Source organism: Triticum urartu, chromosome 1A (genome assembly GCF_056163025.1).
Source record: "Triticum urartu cultivar PI428250 chromosome 1A, HENAU_Tu73, whole genome shotgun sequence".
NCBI classification, from domain to species: domain Eukaryota; kingdom Viridiplantae; phylum Streptophyta; class Magnoliopsida; order Poales; family Poaceae; genus Triticum; species Triticum urartu.
Genome location: NC_141873.1, coordinates 567,605,829 through 567,626,956, shown reverse-complemented (window position 1 = coordinate 567,626,956; position 21,128 = coordinate 567,605,829). Strand labels below are relative to the sequence as shown.

The 21,128-nt window shown below is 47.3% G+C and overlaps 1 protein-coding gene and 1 pseudogene across 1 annotated transcript; both read right to left on the bottom strand.

Annotated features, from left to right (window-relative positions):
* Window positions 1-5,856: 5,856 nt before the first annotated feature.
* On the bottom strand, window positions 5,857-7,036 carry LOC125530028 (transcription factor WRKY19 pseudogene; annotated as a pseudogene).
* Window positions 7,037-11,929: 4,893 nt separating this feature from the next.
* LOC125529997 (transcription factor WRKY19) lies at window positions 11,930-13,070 on the bottom strand. The gene has a single exon (XM_048694413.2). The coding sequence runs from the start codon at window positions 12,968-12,970 to the stop codon at window positions 12,173-12,175; it is 798 nt and encodes a 265-aa protein (XP_048550370.1). The 5' UTR covers window positions 12,971-13,070; the 3' UTR covers window positions 11,930-12,172.
* Between the last annotated feature and the right edge of the window lie 8,058 nt (window positions 13,071-21,128).

Sequence of the window (21,128 nt, the reverse complement as noted above, 5' to 3'; positions counted from 1 at the left end):
TCCTTTCCTCTTCGGGGAAATCCAACGCAAGCTCAAGAGGTAGCAGATACCGGGCTACCGCAAGGCTTCCCCGCGGGTGGAGCGTATACGTCGTACTCCAGGGCCTTTTCATGAATTTATTAGAGAACACCCAATTCTCACAGACTGCGATGTTAACAGTCAAATTCATATAGGTGTGTTCCTCAGAAGATGTTCTGCAGGACAACATCTCTGCTTACCCGAATAAGCCACTTGAAACACATTAAGATAAGTATCAACCTGCCATGCAGATCAGGAGAGTATTGCATCTTCACGGAGTGGGATAGTTAATATAGGGATACTCTCCTCTCAGATGACCAACATCTTGTCTCCCACTTCTACTTCACAGGATCTCCGATCACATAGAGTGGGTTACCACTATGGACAACTCATGCGGTGGGTCTCAAGCCCATCTCCATCGATGCATTATGTATCACGTTACGTGATAGACCCTTTGTGAAGGGATCTGCCAAGTTTTTCGATGTTTGGATATAATCCAACGTAATAACTCGGGAGTTCCTCAATTTTTTGACAGATTTTAGTCTCCTCTTCACATGTCTTGAGGACTTCATATTGTCCTTTGAACTGTTTATCTTGACGATCACAGTTTGATTATCATAGTTCATCAGGGATAGGGGGTATTGGTTTTTCAACCATAGGTAAGTCCATCAAGAGTTCACGAAGCCACTCTGCTTCAACAATGGCAGTGTCCGATGTTGTGAGTTCTGCTTCCATAGTTGACCTCGTTAAGATGGTCTGCTTGCAAGACTTCTAGGAAACAGCGCCACCACCAAGTGTAAAAACATAACCACTTGTGGCCTTAATCTCATTAGCATCAGATATCCAGTTTGAGTCACTATAACCCTCCAGTACCCTTGGATACCCGGTGTAGTGAATCCCATAGCTCACTGTGCCTTTCAAATAGCGCATAACTTTCTCAAGCGCATGCCAATAATCATCTCCCGGTTTTGACACAAACCGACTCAGCTTGCTCACAGCAAAAGAGATGTCAGGCCTCGTGGCACTCGCCAAATACATAAGCGAGCCAATAATCTGAGAATACCTCAGTTGATCTCTAGCAATCCATCGGTTCTTTCGAAGCAACACACTAGCATCATATGGAGTTGGAGAAGGCGTGCAGTCGCTATACCCAAAACGACTCAAGACCTTTTCCACATAGTGAGACTGAAGCAGTGTGATCCCACCATTCTCATCTCTCAACAACTTGATGTTTAAGATAACATCAGCTACTCCTAGATCTTTTATCTCAAAACAGCGAGATAAGAAATCCTTAACCTCCTTGATTAAATCAAGTTTGGTTCCAAAGATCAGTATGTCGTCGACATACAGACAAAGAATAACTCCTTCACCCCCACCATAGTGATAGTACATGCACTTGTCACCATCGTTTACTAAAAAGCCGACAACAGTTAATGTTCTTTCGAACTTCTCATGCCACTCCTTAGGAGCTTGTTTAAGGCCATATAAAGACTTTAATAACTTGCACACCTTTCCTTCCTGACCAGGTACTACAAAACCATCTGGCTGATCCATGTAAATTTCCTCCTTCAACTCTCCATTGAGGAAAGCTGTCTTAACGTCCATTTGATGAATGAGAAGACCATGTGAGGCAGCCAGTGATAGTAGCACCCGAATTATGGTCACTCGAGCCACGGGTGAGTAAGTATCAAATAAGTCTTCACCTTCTTTCTAGGTATAACCCTTGGCCACAAGCCGTGCCTTGTACTTTTCAATCATACCATCAGGTCTAAGCTTCTTCTTGAACACCCACTTACATCCTACAGGTTTGCACCCATAAGGACGGTCAGTGATCTCCCAAGTACCGTTAGCTAAGATGGAATCCATCTCGCTATGAACATCTTCCTTCCAGTAGTCAGCATCAGGAGATGCATAGGCTTATGAAATAGTCCTGGGTGTATCATCCACAAGGTACACAATGAAATCATCACCAAAAGACTTTGCAATCCTCTGTCTCTTTCTCCTCACAGGAGTTCCATTGTCACCCTCAACAGGATTCTCAACGTGTTCCGTCGCAATAGTGGGTTCAGGAATTACAGTGAATTCCTCACTAGATGGAGTAGGTATCTCCTGATTTGATGAACTCGACATATCCTTCATAGGAAATATGTCCTCAAAGAAAGTTGCATCATTCGACTCTATAATCGTACCAACATGCATGTCGGATACCTCTGATTTTATTATCAAAAATCTATATCCAATGCTATGAAAAGCATAGCCTAGAAGAACACAATCCACGTTTTTGGTCCAAGCTTGCGCTTCTTGGGAATTGGTATATTGACTTTCGCCAAACAACCCCAAGTACGTAGGTAAGAGAGTTTCGATCTTTTCCTTTCCCATTCCTCAAACGGAGTCATGGTCTTATGCTTTGTGGGAACTCGGTTTAGGACATGACACGCAGTCATTAGCGCCTCCCCCCACCATTCCTTGGAAAGACCCGATGTGTCTAACATGGTGTTAACCATATCAGTTAGAGTTTGGTTCTTTCTTTTGGCTACCCCATTTGACTGAGGTGAGTAGGGAGGCGCCCTCTCATGGATTATACCATGTTCCGCACAAAACAGATCAAATTCATTGGAAAATTACTCTCCACCACGATCGGACCTAAGACGTTTAATTTTTCGATCAAGTTGGTTCTCTGCCTCAGCTTTATAGTTTTTGAAGAAAGTTAAAGCCTCATCTTTTGATTTCAGAAGATACACATAACAATATCTAGTGGAGTCATCAATCAACGTCATGAAGTATCTATTTCCACCTTTTGTCAACACGCCATTCATCTCACAAAGATCAGAATGTATAAGCTCTAGTGGCGCCAAGTCTCTTGCCTTTGCAGTCTTATGGACTTGCGAGGTTGCTTAGCTTGCACACATACTTGGCACTTAGAGCCTTTGACAATAGAGATTTTCGGAATTAAATTCATATTGGCTAGCCGCGTCATGCAACCAAAGTTAATGTGACAAAGTCGTGAATGCCAAATATCAGACTCATTATTGTGGCAAACATTATTAATAACTTTAGTGCAAATATCTGACAAAGACAGGCGGAACAAGCCTCCACTCTCATATCCTTTTCCAACAAATTGTCCATACTTAGAAATTACAACTTTATTGGATTCGAAAACCAACTTAAAACCATCTCTACATAAACAGGAACCGCTAACGAGATTTTTATTTATGGACGGCACATGATGAACGTTCTTCAGACGCACAGTCTTCCCTGAAGTAAACTTCAGATCGACCGTACCAACACCTCGAACGATGGCATGTGACCCGTTCCCCATCAGCACGGGTCAAGTCCCTGTTGCCTGGTAAGAAGAAAACATGGAGGCGTCAGCACAAACATGTACATTGGCACCGATGTCAATTAACCAATCAGGGGATTGAAATACTGAAAGGATGGTAGGAAAAATACCGTACCCTGATTCCTTCATATCAATATCACCGATGACAACATTAGCGGACTTGCCGCTCTTCTCATGTTCGCGCTCCTCAAAGCGGTTAGGACACTTCGGAGCCCAGTGATTAGGATCACCGCAGACATGGCAAAGTCCCTTCCCCTTCTTATGAGAATTCTTCTTGAAGTTGGTAGAATGTGATGGCTTGTTCTTTGTATCAAACTTGCCTTTGCCCTGAGTTTTGTTCTTATTGTTTTTGAACTTGTTGGGCTGGGAGTTCTTCTGTACCATGTGGGCACTAGAAGCTCCCTTAGCAACTCGAGCACGTGTGTCCTTTGCTCTCGCCTTCTCTTCAACATCAAGAGTACCAATGAGATCCGCAACGGAAAACTCCTGTCTCTTGTGTTTCAGGGAAGTAGCAAAATTGTTCCACGAAGGCGGAAGTTTGGCAATGATGCCTCCGGCAACAAATTTGTCCGGCAACACACACTTGAAGTACTCAAGTTCTTTTACGAGCGACTGTATCTCATGAGCCTGCTGTACAACAGAGCGCTCATCAGTCATCTTGTAGTCATAGAATTGCTCCATGACGTACAACTCGCAGCCGGCGTCCGAGGCACCAAACTTGGCCTCGAGTGCAGCCCACATGTCCTTGCCGTTTTCAAACGACATATACGAATCCACAATGGAATCATCCAGAACACTCAGAAGAGCGCCTTTAAAAAGAGTATCGATCTTCTCAAAAGCTTCCAGTTGTGCTGGATTAAGATCGCCCTCAGGCTTGTCCTTGGTGGCGTCATAGCAGCCCATGGTCTGAAACCAGTAGACTGCTCTCGTGCGCCACCTCTTATATTGCGCCCCCTTAAAGGCGGGCGGCTTCACATGCGCAGCAAAACCACTCGAAGTAAATTGCCTATAATCAGGTTTTTGGATTGTTGGAAATATGAGCAAGTTAGTACAAGATTTAATCCGAATAATTAGAAGATAAATCATGACTACAGTAGCAGAGATTAAACTAATCATGCGAACTAGCATAGCAGATGAACAGATCACATCTAGTAGTCATAGAATTTCTCCATGACGTACAACTCGCAGCCGGCGTCCGAGGCACCAAAATTGGCCTCGAGCGCAGCCCACATGTCCTTGCCGTTTTCAAACGACATATACGAATCCACAATGGAATCATCCAGAACACTCAGAAGAGCGCCTTTAAAGAGAGTATCGATTTTCTCAAAAGCTTTCAGTTGTGCTGGATTAAGATCGTCCTCAGGCTTGCCCTTGGTGGCGTCATAGCAGCCCATGGTCTGAAACCAGTAGACTGCTCTCGTGCGCCACCTCTTATATTGCGCCGCCTTAAAGGCGGACGACTTCAGATGCGCAGCAAAACCACTCAGAGTAAATTGTCTATAATCAGGTTTTTGGATTGTTGGAAATATGAGCAAGTTAGTACAAGATTTAATCCGAATAATTAGAAGATAAATCATGACTACAGTAGTAGAGATTAAACTAATCATGCGAACTAGCATAGCAGATGAACAGATCACATCTAGTAGTCATAGAATTTCTCCATGACGTACAACTCGCTGCCGGCGTCCGAGGCACCAAAATTGGCCTCGAGCGCAGCCCACATGTCCTTACCGTTTTCAAACGACATATACGAATCCACAATGGAATCATCCAGAACACTCAGAAGAGCGCCTTTAAAGAGAGTATCGATCTTCTCAAAAGCTTCCAGTTGTGCTGGATTAAGATCGCCCTCAGGCTTGCCCTTGTGGCGTCATAGCAGCCCATGGTCTAAAACCAGTAGACTACTCTCGTGCGCCACCTCTTATATTGCGCCCCCTTAAAGGCGGGCGGCTTCAGATGCGCAGCAAAACCACTCGGAGTAAATTGCCTATAATCAGGTTTTCGGATTGTTGAAAATATGAGCAAGTTAGTACGAGATTTAATCCGAATAATTAGAAGATAAATTATGACTACAGTAGCAGAGATTAAACTAATCAAGCAAACTAGCATAGCAGATGAACAGATCACATCTAGTAGCAGTCATAGAATTTCTCCATGACGTACAACTCGCTGCCGGCGTCCGAGGCACCAAAATTGGCCTCGAGTGCAGCCCACATGTCTTTGCCGTTTTCAAACGACATATACGAATCCACAATGGAATCATCCAGAACACTCAGAAGAGCGCCTTTAAAGAAGCTGGCTGCTGATTGTTGGCTAAGGAGTTGAGGAGTATGAGAGACGCAGTTATGAACGCGAACTTTTTCTTGGACCTACAAGGGTCTAGATTTGGCCAGACCGGTTGTAGCTGCTCTAAGTCTAAGGCGACAGGAAAGGCGGCTGCTTTGGCCGGAGGAGCAGTGTTTACCTGCTGCTGCAATGGTGCGAGTGGCAAGTGAGTCTACAGTTCTACAGGACCATCGTAATAATGGAGTTTTCAGTTCCATAAACAGAAGAGGGCCACGAAGTGATAGCTGAGTTCGCATTCTTGTACTACGGTTACAAAATCCCTGACAGGTCCAAGAACAGCTCGTCGAGTTGACCTTCTAGCTCCATGTCAACTCCGAGGCCGCCGCCCGCTGCCGCGTAGCCGTAGCTCCCGGTAAGCTGGCACCAGGAGCTCGCCGGCGAGGAGGGCAAGCAAAACGGACTCACGGGCTCTGCCGGCCACTGAACCCCTTCCGGCGGGCTCTGCTGCTCCTGGCCGAAGGCAGCAGGCGGCGGCTGGTGTTCCGGGCCGGTCAGGATCGCGGCGGCCTGGGCGCAGGTGTGCGCGCCGAGGTACACGACGTCGAAGAGCAGCGGGTCGGCCGTCGCGCGCTGCACCTGCTTGGTGGCGGCGCAGCCCTGCGTGTGCCGGTGCGTGCACCGGAAGTAGGATGTCCTTCTGGCCGTACTTCCGCCAGATCATCCCGTCGTCGAGCGGCCCCAGGTCCTGCATCGACGCCACGCGCACCTCCGTCCTTCGCCGCCGCCGCCTTCCTGCCGCTCCTGAGCTTGCCGTTCACGCTCGCTCTGCCGCCGGCATTGCCGCCACTGCCGGCGAGGCGCACGGCCCGGTCGATGGACGCGGCCAGCGCGGCGCAGAGCTCCCTCGCAGCACCCGGCACGCCCTGGTCGGCGCCCACCCGCGCCTCCAGCTCCCTCGCCATGGCCAGCAGCCCGTCCAGCTCCGTCGCCAGCGTCGCCGTCGCGTGCTCCATGCCCGTCCCTCCGTTCGGTTTCAGCACACACACTTGGCTACTCGATCAGTGGCAAGCGTCTCACGAGATGTGATGATGAGCTTGGCAGCGACGGGGGAGGAGGGGTTCTTTTATAGTGCCGGATCAGTGGCAGAAAGCACTAAGCACTGTTCATGGCCGGGAATCATTGATCTACGAGCGAGGTTCCGGTTGACTGAAGACCGGAGAAAAGTTGGAGACTTGGAATCAAGAGTGAAGACCAAAACTGTACCACTCTGCTCGCCTGTGGCCCATGGGCAATGGACACTGCTCCGATACATCAACGTACAGTGTGTGTATGCTCTGCTCTCCGACCATATTGATACTATCTGCCTCTTTGGTCTTAGTTAACTACCCAGTGCCTGACGGACGATGTGGCTTTCCGGCCCGATCGGTCTCACTCTCGCCTCGATCACAGATTCACAGTGGCAATACATGTCGCGAAGTTCAGTGTGATCTTCCCGGAAGTTTCACCGCCGATGTGGCCGAGCCAGTCCGTTGGAGCGGCACCGTGCCCTCCATCGACTCCCAGATGGGACGCGCGTCGCCGGGAGCAGGAGGAAGTTGCCCGGAAGGCGGCGTGCGGCTTCCCGGCAACTCGGTTTGCACGGCGCAACGGAACTGCGGCGGGGACAGTGATAGTACGTGCGTGCAACTTTTAGGCTAGCAGCTAGGCAATTGGTCGAGGGTACACGATCGACGTGAACGTGCAGGCCGAAGCCTAAGCGCGTACGTTACGTACGTACGAGCCAGCCAACCATCATCCATGCATGCATGTACGGGTGATAGATACAGCGACAGGGCTACAAGCTGGTACTGTACAAACGAACCGGGTGGTCATGCAAGCCGGTGTGCGCGCCCACATGATCAGTGCACCGTCCCTGTGTTAGAGATTAATTCAAACTACGTATTAGAGTTGGAGACGTGGCTTACATGCCAACGTGAGCGTCAAGTATTAGGAGTCCTAGTTTGAATCAGTTTTGGATTGCTAGGTTAGCTAGCTTCAGGTCGGTTTGGCCCCATATATATATGTGGTCATATACGTTGTAAAGATCATCAGAAAAAGGAGAAAATAAAGAAAGAAAGAAAGGGCACGATACGAGCCCTTGGCTATCAGTTTCCGCGTGCACGTGTTCGTCGTGATTGGATGTGATCGATCCTGTGGGCGATTTTCAACTTGGTATCAGAGTAAGGTCGAGGTGAAGCTGTGCTTGCCCCGGGGTAGCGACCCGACTAGCGCCTCGGGGCGGGCGATATGGTCGCTGGGTGGTGCAGCGACGAGGAGGAGCGGGCGATGAAGTCGTTGGGTGGTTCAGAGACGAGGAGGATCAGGCGATCGTCGTTCGGCAGAGCGACAAGGAGGGAGACGGCATGCTGTCCTCGGGAAGACGGTGGAAGGAGATCGTTGATGGGAGAGGTGGTGCCGATGTGCGGCGCTGGAGCTCATCAAGATCATCGTCCGGGGGAGTCGGATGAGTCAAGTAGTCGTGCGAGTTTGCACGGTCAGTCGTCGTTGCGTCTGTCAGTCGTCGTCGTGTCCAAGTGCTCATATTGGTGATGATTCGTTGGAGTGGAAGCGGTGTGCACGGTGTTTCGTGAGTCATGTCCATGTCCTCGTGGAGCGTCCTGGTTGCGGCCAGTGTGGATTCGGTGTGATGCCGAAGACGGATGATGGTAGGCGAAGCCATCGTAAAGCGAAGAGGTGTGCGACCGGTGAAGAGTGGATCTACTGCAAGCAAGTACAAGGAGTATGGTGCGAACTGAGTGCAAGGCAGCGGCCAAGCAATGGCGGTGGCACAACATTGTAGAGCAAAAAGGCGCTGCATGTTTCCAAACGGGTCATACTCAGCGTACAGACATGACATGTTTAGCGAGTCGTAGATGTGGTAAGTTTGGATTAGGAAGAGATTGTTAGAGATTAACCAAACTATGTATTAGAGTTGGAGACGTGGCTTGCATGCCAACGTGAGCGTCAAGTACTAGGAGTCCTAGTTTGAATCAGTTTCGAATTGTTAGGTTAGCTAGCTTCAGGTCAGTTTGGCCCCATATATATATGTGGTCATATACGTTGTAAAGATCACCAGAAAAAAGAGAAAATAAATAAAGAAAGAAAGGGCACGATTCGAACCCTTAGCTATCAGTTTCCGCGTGCATGTGTTCATCGTGATTGGATGTGATCGATCCTGTGGGCGATTTTCAACACCCTGGACAGCAAGCGAAGCAACTGGACCGACAAGTCTGCTGCGTGTCTTGTGAAGTTTCGTTGCCTTTTACGTACATGCATCTCGCAAGTTGCCATTAAGGGCCGTTAAGATCTGGCGGCGCCGGTCTTTGAGGAGTGTCAGATGTTAATGAAGGATTTCGGAAAGGAAGGTTCTGTTACGCGTTGTACTCGACGGTCCAACGCAGCACTCTCATAATTTTGCTCGGCTAATCTGGGTATCATGTGTGTGGGGTTCTTTCGGAGATGTTCATAGAAGAGTGCGTGCGTTTACAGAAATGAGTGTATGCGTGTGTATATGAGTGTTTGTGTCTGTACTGATGTTCAAAAAAATGGGTATCATGTGTGTGGGGTTGGATACACCGCCTAACTCGATTACCAATTTGTAAGCGGATGATGTAATAATGACCGGGAGTTCCCCAATATCTTAGCATATGCACTCAACAGAGTAGCCCTTCCTAAACCCTAAGATAGATAGTGGGGTAGTTTTTCCTTCCCTTCGGGGAACTCTCAAAATCGATTGACTTCAAATTTGAAATTCAATCGACTGACATTTAGCTAATGCGATAATGATTTAAGCAGTTTAGTTGTGTGTTGGTCACCTGAAAACAGAATTTAGCTTACTCGATTTCTGATGAGGAGGAAACAGGAGGTGCACGGAGCACTAAGGCTGCAGGTTCGCCGGAGAGCTAGGACTCGGTGTCTATCCTAAGGGTGCGGAGGCGTAGGTTCGTCGGGTAAGCTAGGCCGTGGTGTCTATCTTAGAGGCGCGGGGTGCAGCTGCTGTCGACACCGGAATTGGAGGTTGACCGGGCTTAGAGGGATGGACTGGGGCGACGGCAAAGCACGACGTCGAGGGAAGGACGTAACGACGCGGCTGGCACGGTGCGCCGCCGGCCACGGGTGGTGGTAGCAGGCGGCGTGAGGAAGAAGATGTGATTTGTTTTTCAGAAAGAAAACGACTAAAGGAAGAAAATGCTCCGTTTGTTTTTTATCTAACGCTTCATATTGATCCCGGTAACATCGACCAACGTAATATGTGTTTTCATTCAACTTTTACCTAACTAGTCCCTTATTTAAATTAGTCGTCGCTTTTAATGAAAAAGCATGTGTGTGGTACTAGTGCCCGGTCGATGGATTGTCTTTTCTTTTTCTCAGCCCACCCTATGATGGCCTCTTTGATTCACAAGATTTTGAAAATGTAAAAATAGAAAAAGTATAGGATTGCAATGGCATGTCAACTTGAATCCTATAGGATTAGCAAAGAGTGTTTGATGCCACATGAAAAACAAAGAAATTGTAAAAAGAGGTTGAAGTGGATGTTAGATTTCCTATGAAATGTAGTACAAAAGATTCCATAGGATAAATTCCTATGGGATCCAATCCTATGAATCAAAGGGCCGACATAGGAAAAATTCCTAAGGATTTCAATCCTCCAAAAATCCTAAATAATTCCTTTGAATCAAAGGAGCCCTGAAATTTCTTCCCACATTGATTTTTTTATAAATTTCCAAATAGTTCAACCTACCGTGCGCCATCTATTGACCCGCATATGGGATCATCCTGTCAGACAACGGTTTGAAACGAGAAAATCGATCGATCAAAGCAATTTGTAACCAATCTGACCCAAAGTGGTGCTTTTTTTTTTTGAAAATTTCTCGGCAGTGGTGGTAGTATGCAACCCTAGCCCCAACTGTGTTTTTTTGTAATTTACTCTTCTTCAAGGCAAGTAGGGGTAGTGCAAATGTAACAAAGAATGCTTTTGAATTTATTTATTTATTTGCTTTGGGATGATTGGTGTCGAACTTTATGACACAGTGTGAATTTGGAGGAATCATCAGGTTTTTCCAGCAAATGGTGTTCCAATGAGCTGAGAAATGAGGTGAAAGTGTGCTTGGTGTTCATACCAAGAAATTGAGCGAGAAGTATTTGCCTTGCATCTGATGTTGGTAGATCAGAAGAGTTAAAGAAAAATCATTTATCTGCCGAAGGAAAGGAAATGTTGATTAAGTCAGTTGCTCAGACATCCCCACTTAATCTATTGCTTGATTTTCGATTTCCTCGTGATTTATGATTTCATATTAACTCGCTGCCTCAGAGATCTTGGTGAGGAAGTAGGGGGAAATCAAGTAACTACTGGCGTGAACGCGCTAAAATCAGGAGATGTATCCTGGTGGATGAGAATTCAAATACTTTCATATTTGCTCTACGGTTCGCCTACGCAAGAATCAAATTAAGTCCCTGGATGTTGATGGTTCAGCTGTTTTCTCTCGCTATAGCAAGCAGGCTATCATCCTTCGTGACTTGTTCAATATCCAGTTGGACTAACACTAACTAATTCTCGTTCGATGCCGATCCCCTGCTCGAGAATTTGGCAAATTCGTCTGCTCGGGCCGTGGTGGTAGTATGCAACCCTAGCCCCACATGTGGCGGGGTTCTTTTTTGTACTTTAGTCTCCTTCAAGGCAACTAGGGGTAGTGCAAATGCAACAAAGAATGTTTTTGGATTTATTTCTTTATTTGCTTTGGGATGATTGGTGTCGAACTTTATGACAAATTGTGAATTTGGAAGAATCATCAGGTTTTTCCAACAAATGTTGTTCCAATGAGCTGGGAAATGGGGTGAAGTGTGCTTGGTGTTCATACCAAGACATTGAGCGAGAAGTATCTGAGGCTGTTATCTGATGTTGGTAGATAAAAAGTTTGCAAAAAATGTTATCTGCCCAAGAAAAGGAAGTGTTGATTAAGGCCCTGTTCGAAGAACCTCCACTCCACAACTTCACTCTCGGAGCAGGTGGAGTTACTGTGCGGCTGTTTCCCGCCTCCGCATTTCCCGGGATTTCGTGGAGCTGGTGGAACTCGAACAGGGTCTAAGTCAGTTTCTGAGACATCCCCACTTAATCTATAGCTTGCTTTCGATTTCCCCGTGATTTATGATTTCATATTAACTCTCTGCCTCAAGATTTTGCTGGCGAAGTAGGAGGGAATTCAGTAACTACTGGCGTCAACACGCTACAATGAGGAGCTCCTGGGGGATGAGAATTCAAATAATTTCATATTTGCTCTAAGGTTGCCTATGCAAGGATCAAATTATAAGTCTCCAGACGTTGATGGTTCAGTTATTTTCTCTCGCCATGGCTAACAGGCTATCATCCTTCACGACTCGTTGAGTAACCTGGTAGGAACCAGTTCGACTGACTACTTCCCGTTGGATGCCGATCACAGGAGTCTGAATCTAAATGCTAGTGCGAATACAGTACGATACTGGCCGCAGCACCTACAGGTTCGGACCATCCGGTTGGAAAACCTCGGGCAGATTCAAGATCATTTCGTCGAACTGGTCGTACGCATACTCCATGTCAGCCCCGAGCCCCCCGCCGGCAGCGTAGCCGTAGCTGCCGGCAAGCTCGCACCAGGGGCTCCCCGGCGTGTAGCAGCCGGCCGGCGAGGAGAGGAAGGGGGGCGGCGTCACGGGCTCTACTGGCCACTGAATCCCTTCCGGCGGCGAGCTCTGCTGGTGCTCCAGGGCGAAGGCAGCAGGAGGCTGCTGCTCCGGGCCGGCGAGGACCGCGGCGGCCTGGGCGCAGGTGTGCGCGCCGAGGTACACGACGTCGAAGAGCAGCGGGTCGGCGTGGGCGCGCTGGACCTGCTTGGTGGCCTGGCAGCCCTGCGTGTGCCGGTGCGTGCACCGGAAGTATGCCCTGGGGTACGCGGCGCCCAGGATGTCCTTCTGGCCGTACTTGCGCCAGCTGAGCCCGTCGTTGAGCGGCCCCGCGTCCGTCACCGACGCCACCCGCACCTGCGTCCGCACCTTGTTCGCCGCCGCCTTCCTGCCGCCCTTGACCTGCCCGCTCGCGCTCGCCCTGCCGGTGCCGGCATTGCCCCCGCCGTCGCCGCCGCGCGGGCTGCTCCCGGCGAGGCGCATGGCCCGGTCGACGGACTCGGCCAGCGCGGCGCAGAGCTCCCTGGCGGCGCCCGGCGCGCGCTGGTTGCCCTCGACGCGCGCCTCCAGCTCCCTCGCCATGGACAGCAGCCGGTCCAGCTCCGCCGCCAGCGTCGCCGCCGTGTCCTCCATGCCCGCTCCCCGGTTCAGCTCAGCACCTAGCTAGCCTGCCGATCAGCGGCGCCTTGTGGTGAACTGACGATGAGCTTGGTGGTGGTGGCGACAGGGGAGGGGTGTGATTTATAGTGCCGGACCGGGTAAGCGGGAAGGGAACCAGTCCGAAAGTTTGACCGAAGACCGGAGAAAAGTTGCAAGACCGGAGTAGTATAAACGTACTGTACAGTATAATTGAGGAGAGAATAATATTTTACGGGTAGATCTGCGTGTGTGTAAGCGATCCGTACGCTTTGGCCGACACTAATAGCACAAGCTGCTCTGTCTCCAACCACTTTATCATCCGTCTTAATTAATGGAGCTAACTAACTACCTCCTCACTGGCCCGGTGACGTGGCTGCTCTCAGTGACCACCCAGCTGCGTCACTCTCACCGGTCACGCTGAGATGGTTCGGTCGCTTCGTCTGGACCGATGCCATGTTGCATGGCCTGAAGTGCACTGTGGATTTCTTGGAAGATTCGTCGTCGTCGTCCATCATCGGTACGCGTGGAGAGTAATGTTGGAGTTGTGTTGTGCTCTTGTGGTGAAGTACCATCATGTGGTACTGTCAGACGACTCGTGGATAAAGTGCTTGCCGGGAGGAAGATGCCCGGAGGCTTCGCCGGAGCTCGGCTCGGTGCACACGGCACAAGCGCGCGCGATGTAAACAACTACAGTGGAGCTACAAGCTAGGCTAGTGCTAGCGGCCAAGGCCCGGGTGCACCTGCACGCACGTAGGGTCGACGTGCGTGTCGGGTCGTTTCGGTAGAGGGGCTGGCCGAACTTTCCGTGTAGTACATACGGGCCCAACACCCAATCTTCTTCATGTACGTATATGTAGTACGTACGAGCGAGCCAGGATCTCACACCGTACGTGTGTATACAAGAACGCGGTGAGAGCTATGCAAAAAAAAAAAAATGCGGTGAGAGAGATACAAGTCGTAGCAGACACACTTCCCTCGATGGCACGCAACCGACAAAGTGCAATCAGCAAGTATATGGTGCTGTGGTTTGTCTCCTGGACTCGATGTTTCAGTCAAGTTTCGCTGCCTTTTTGCGTACGCCTTGCAAGTTGCGCGAATCGTGGCCCGGTATTAGTTATCAGGCTTGCTAAAATTCACTCGATTATGGTTGAGATTTAATCAAGTCTTAATTGACCTCGCAGCATTTTGTCCCATCGTTTGCAACATTTCTTCTACTGGTTGTAGCATGTCGTCTCACCGGTCAGAACATCAGCCCTCGTCTGTTGTAGCACGTCATTTCACCGGTCACACTATCTTCCATTGACGGTTGTAGCATTTTAGACGAAACAGTTGTAGCATATGTGTAAGTGCATCTAGTGCCATCCCTAGTTGGTTTTGGAGTATTGACGACAAACCTGGTTGAGGGGCTAATGTGTTTGTGAGAATTACAGGATAACACAGGTAGAAGTCCCTCATTGATTCGGTTTTCCTACCAGAGATGATCCCTAAAAATGAATGAGGACATTGAAGTCAAAGGTGGTATGTGAAGACATTCACATTGAAGACTATGACAAGAGAAGACATCGCATGAAGACTATGGAGCGTGAAGACTTAGTTGTTTCGCCGTTCTTTTTCTTCTTTGTTGAGTCATAGGAACCACCGTACTGTTAAGTGGGGTCCAAGTGAACCAGTCAGAATGACTGAAATATGCTTAACCAAATTCTATGTCTTTGAGTGAAGACTATGAGAGCAAATCTTGTCCAGAGTTGGATAAGTCAGCTTTGCTTGTAGCCCAAGTAAAGTTGCCGTGTGTGTTTGAAATCTGACCGTTAGAACACGTGTCAGTTCCTTAGTGACCAAGGGTCATTTCAAACAAATCAGGTCGGGTTGCCTAGTGGCTATAAATAGCCCACCCCCTACAACCATAAACGGTTGGCTGCTCAGAGTTTGTGCACGGCTTTTGTCGTTTGAGAGCAACCCACCTCGAAGCCTTTGAGAGAGAATTCCTTGCGAGGATAAAGCCCTAAACACCCAGAGCCAAAGAATGTTAGGCATCACTTAAGTCTTCCTGTCTCTGTGATCTGAAGACTTATTACACTTGAGGATTGTGAATCATCCAGCCGGTTAGGCGTCGCGTTCTGAGCATCCAAGAGTCATTGTGGATCGCCGGTGAACAAAATCTGTGAAGGTTTGGAAGTCTACCTTGAAGACTTACCAGAGTGATTGGGCAAGGACTGGGTGTCCTTAGCTCAAGGAGAATAAGGTGAAGACGCGGTCTTCTGAGTTGAATCTCAGCCTCCCTAACCAGACGTACAGTTGTCACAGCAACTGGAACTGGTCCAACAAATCATTGTCTTCAACGAGTCACTGGTTTCATCCTTCCGACTCCTTTACTTACTGTTGGCCCTGGTGAAGTCATTGCTTGATTGCATTATCTTTTATCTTCATTGAGTGACTGCTTGTTCTGATTGGCTTCACAATATCTTCCTACCTGATCTTTACTGCTTAGCTGCTATTAGTCATTGTGCTTTCACTTCATTGAATACTTCACTATGGTTTGCCTAGTGTAGTCTACCTTCCGCTGCATGGTAATAGGTTTATTTCTATCGTTTGTTTTCGAAACTTCCATGTTTTGAAGACTTCCATAAAAATCGCCTATTCACCCCCTTTCTAGTCGATCACTAGCACTTTCAATTGGTATCAGAGCAAGGTACTCCCTTGTTCTGTGTGATTCGGTTTAATCACCTGGAGTTTTAGCCATGTCGACTGCAGGGATAATCAAAGTCTCCGTTGCGTGCCCAGTCTTCGATGGAACTGAATATCCCTACTGAAAGAATAAGATGCGCATGCATCTTGAAGCCATTGATGTCGACCTATGGTATGTCGTCAAGAATAGCGTTCTCAAGGCTGGTGAAGGTGTCACCGCTGCTGATATCAAGAAGTTCGTTCAACTGGACTCCACTGCCAAGAACATCATCTGTGGTCATCTGACCAAAGGACAGTATGGCCGTGTGAGTGCTTTGGAAACATCTAAGCTAGTCCGGGACTGGCTCTCCAAGGTCAACGAAGGCGTCTCAACCTAGAGAGATCAGAGAATCAGTGTCCTTCGCAACCTCTTCAACCGCTTCAAGAGAAATGACAATGAGAATGTTCAGCTCACGTTTGATCGACTCACTGACATCACAAATGAGCTTCAAGCCCTCGGCGCCACTGAGATCACCAAGCATGAAGTCGTCAAGACACTCCTGAGATCACTTGACAGCTCGTTTGACACCCTAGCCCTGATGATTTAAGAACGTCCTGACTTCAAAACACTCGATCCATCTGACATACTTGAGAGGCTCAACACACACGAGTTTTAGCTTTTTGAGAAAAGAGACATCTACGGTCCCAACTATGGGCGAACTCGTGCCTTGAAGGTAAAAGTTGTCTCCTCATCTGAAGAAGAGTCTGACAGCAGTTCTGATGATCCTGAAGACATTGGAAAGGAGCTTGCTATGCTTGTGAAGAAGTTCCAAAATTTCACCAAGAAGAAAGGCTTCAGAAAGTCTTCACGATCAAGCTCAAGGAATGATGAAGTTTCTGTTCATGACTACAAGAAGAGAACATGCCACAAGTGCAAGAAACCTGGCCACTACATCTCTGAGTGTCTGCAGTGGGACAATGAGAACAAGAAGAAAAAGAAGAGCAAGGACTATGATTCTGATGACAAGAAGAAGAAGAAGAAATACTCAAAGTCTTCTTCCAAGTCCTCCTCAAAGTCTTCATCACACAAGAAGAGTTCATCTGGTAAGGCACGTGCGTTTGTTGGCAAGAAAATGGATTCAGAGGAGGAGTCCGCTTCTGAGGAGGCGGAGGTGGAGTCTGAGGAGGAGTCTGATTCTGGCGTTGCGAGTCTGGCTACGGCATGCGTTGCCAAGTCCATCTTCAACACTAAAGACAATGACTTCGTCACCGACACCGATGCAAATGACAAGGACTACTCCGCTCCTACCTACTGCTTCATGGCACGCGGTGCCAAGGTAAACACGCGCACTACTCACTATCAAACTTCCAGTGAAGATGACTCTGATTGTGGTTCCAAACCCAGCTACAAAACACTTGCTAAAATTGCAACTGAACAACAGAAAGCTATGAAACATATTCAAAAACTGTTAGACAAAAGCGATGACCTGTTAGACGCTGAAATGACTCGATCTCAGTCCTTAATTGAAGACATAAAAAATCTTCACGTTAAGTATGAGGAACTTGAAAGTCGTCATGAAACGCTCTCAACAACTCATGAAAAACTTTCCTATGATTATCTTCAAAGGAAGCAAGATCTTGAGAAATTGAGAGCGGCTCATAAAGATCTTCAAAAGGAAAACGAGTCACTTCGCGCCAAACAGATCAGTTCCGCTCAGGAAGGATTTGAACCACCATGTCTTAAATGTATTGAGCGTGACAACGCTACTTCTGTTGCTGGTTGTTCTACTGCTGCTACTATTGCAATATCTTCAACTGCTGATGTGCCAACTAACCCCTCTGCTGAGGATGCCACTGCTATTGCTCATGAGAATGCTAGGTTGAAGACATTGCTTGAAACAAGATGTTCAAAAGACTCAAAGGGCATCAGACACTATGTGATGTCCTCAAAAGGCAGATCCTGAACCGAAACCCTAGGAAAGAGGGTGTTGGGTTCGAAAGGAAAATGAATGCTGATGGCTCTTACTGGAAACCTGAGCAGTACCCCAAAACCACATGGGTTACTGCAAAGGGACCTTCAGTGGATCTATCCACCCTATCTGGCTTCACTTGTGCTAATCCCATTGTTATTGACGAATCCTTTGATGCAAACTATAAACTGTTTAAGAATCAGAATGGTGAAGTGTTTGCCAGGTATATTGGTACTAACTGCAGGAATGGGCCGCCTATGAAGAAGGTCTGGGTGCCGAAAAGGTGTTTGGAGAATCTTCCTGTGAATGTCGTCATGACACCACAAGTGAAGAAGACAAACCCCAGACCACAGGCTTCATATGGTCCAAAGGCTTCATACAGACAGAGGACTCACCTGAGTCGCACTAACGCAAATGTTTTGCAGGGAAACCTTACTCAGGCCTATGAATATGAGCGCGTTTCATCAAACCGCCATATTCATAAGACCAAAAACTATTCTTCTTATTCTTATGAGTACTATTATTCACCTGCCAGACTTTTTGCTAGGGCTCCAAAGCCAAAATTCTCAGATGCTGCACTTAGACTCATTGCTTCAAAGCCACCCTTGAAGATGTGGGTGGCTAAGAAAGCTTAACTCTCTTTTGCAGGGAAAGGTCTACAGCCGAAAATCAAAATCGTCTGAAGCTATTGCTGGGGACCTTAAACATCTTGTAGGGCGCAAGATCAAATGCCCAAATGGTCTTATTATGTATTTTGTTCCTGAGTCGCTTGCTACTTGCCCTATCAGTCCTAACCTCGATCTAAGCTTTCATAATCCACTTGCCCGTCAAATATTTTTGCTTCACAATTCTCTTCGTGAAGCCTATCCCCCTAACTGCACTGTAGGGTACGACACCAGCTGCTTCAGAATGGATTATTGATAGTGGGTGTACTAATCACATGACTGGCAAGCGAAGCCTTCTTATGGACTCAACCTTACGTCCATCTAACAAAAGTCATATCACATTTTCTGACACTGGTAAAAGTAAGGTATTGGGTCTAGGTAGAGTTTCAATCTCAAAGGATCAACACATGGATAAAGTCATGCTTATTGAATCCCTTGGTTTCAACTTAATGTCTGTCTCAATGCTTTGCGATTTGAACATGATTGTGATGTTTGGAAAATATCGTTGCCTTATTCTAATGGAATCTGACAAGTCTCTAGTGTTTGAAGGGTATCGGAAAGATGATTTGTACGTGGTAGATTTCTCAGCAGGACCACAACTTGCCGTATGTCTTCTAGCAAAAGCTTCAGAATGCTGGCTCCGACATCGGAGGCTAGGGCATGCTGGCATGAGGAACTTGCACACTCTTGCAAGAAAGAAGCATGTCATAGACATCGAGGGCATCAAGTTCAAGAAGGATCACTTATGCGGTGCCTGTGAAGCAGGAAAGATGACGAGGGCCAAGCATCCCTCGAAGACAATCATGACAACGACTCAACCCTTCGAACTGCTCCACATGGACCTTTTCGGTCCCACTCATTACTCAACTCTTACTACTACTGCTTGTCTCTATGGCTTTGTCATTGTTGATGATTATTCAAGATATACTTGGGTGCATATAATGCTATACAAGACTGAAGTGCAGGATGTCTTCAGACGCTTCGCCAATCGAGCAATGAACAACTATGGCGTCAAGATAAAGCACATCAGAAGTAACAATGGCACTAAATTCAAGAACACTGGCCTAGATACTTATGTTGATACTTTGGGCATCACACATCAATTCTCAGCTCCGTACACGCCACAGCAGAATGGCGTCGTCGAATGCAAGAATAGAACACTTATTGAGACGATGCTTGATGAATACAAGACTCCAAGAAAATTCTGGCCTGAAGCCATTGATACTTCATGCCATATCATCAACCGTGTTTATCTTCACAAGCTTATGAACAAGACATCATATGAGCTCCTTACTGGCAAGAAGCCAAATGTCAGTTACTTCAGAGTATTTGGTGCCAGGTGCTGGATCAAGGATCCACATCACACTTCAAAATTTGCACCAAAAGCACATGAAGGTTTTATGCTTGGATATGGAAAGGATTCGCACTCCTACAGAGTCTTCAACCTCTTTCACTACAAAGTGGTTGAAACTGTAATGTGCGGTTCGATGAGACTAACGGCTCGCAAAGAGAGCACCTGCCAAATATGCTAGATGAAGTTCCATCCAGTGAATCAATCAAACTTATGAGAACTGGAGAAATCATACCATCTGAAGCTCAGAATGAAGAGGAACTTATCATCTCCGCACCTGATCAACCTGAAGACAATGCTCAGCCTGAAGACAATCCTTCTAACGATGAAAATGATCAGCAAGAGAAAAATCTTCGTCCTGTACATCCTCGTGTTGCAAATGAAGTGCAGATTGAGAGAATAATTGATAGCATCAATGCACCAGGTCCACTCACTCGTTCAAGGGCAACACAGCTAGCAAATTTCTGTGGACACTTCGCATTCGTCTCAATATCTGAACCCAAGAAAGTTGATGAAGCCTTCATGGAACCTGAATGGATTCAAGCTATGCAAGAAGAGCTTCAACAGTTTGAGATGAATAATGTATGGGAACTGGTTAAGCGTCTTGATCCTCGCAAGCACAATATAATAAGCACCAAATGGATATACCGCAACAAGCAAGATGAGCATGGTCAAGTTGTCAGAAACAAAGCTCGTCTCGTTGCTCAAGGATACACTCAAGTTGAAGGGATTGACTTCGATGAGACATTTGCTCCTGTGGCTAGACTTGAAGCCATACGCATAGTGCTGGCCTATGCAAATCATCATAACATTCTTCTGCATCAAATGGATGTGAAGAGCGCTTTTCTCAATGGCAAGATTGATGAAGAAGTGTATGTTGCACAACCGCCTGGCTTTGAAGATCCAAAACATCCTAACATGGTGTACAAGCTCAACAAGGCACTGTATGGCCTCAAACAAGCCCCTAGGGCTTGGTATGAGACACTCAAAGACTTCCTGAAGAGCAAAGGCTTCAAACCTGGTTCCCTCGACCCCACTCTCTTCATGAAGACATATGATGGTGAACTATTTGTGTGCCAAATATATGTGGATGACATTATCTTCGGCTGCACCAATTAGAAATACAGTAACGAGTTTGGATATATGATGCAAGAGCAATATCAGATGTCCATGATGGGTGAGCTGAAGTTCTTCCTTGGTCTTCAAATACGTCAGCAACGCAATGACATCTTTATATCTCAAGAGAAATACCTCAAAGATTGCCTGAAGAAATTTGGAATGCAAGATTGCAAAGGCTTCACGACGCCAATGCCAGCCAAACATCATCTGGGTCCCGACGACAATGGTAAAGAGTTTGATCAAAAGGTATATCACTCCATGATTGGTTCCTTGCTTTATTTATGTGCATCTAGGCCAGATATCATGCTTAGTGTTTGCATGTGTGCCTGGTTCCAAGCGGCACCAAAGGAATCGCATCACTTAGCTATGAAGCAAATTCTCAG

Coding starts and splice junctions, on each gene's coding strand:
- LOC125529997 (XM_048694413.2), bottom strand. CDS start 12,970: ATGGAGGACACGGCGGCGACGCTGGCGGCGGAGCTGGACCGGCTGCTG.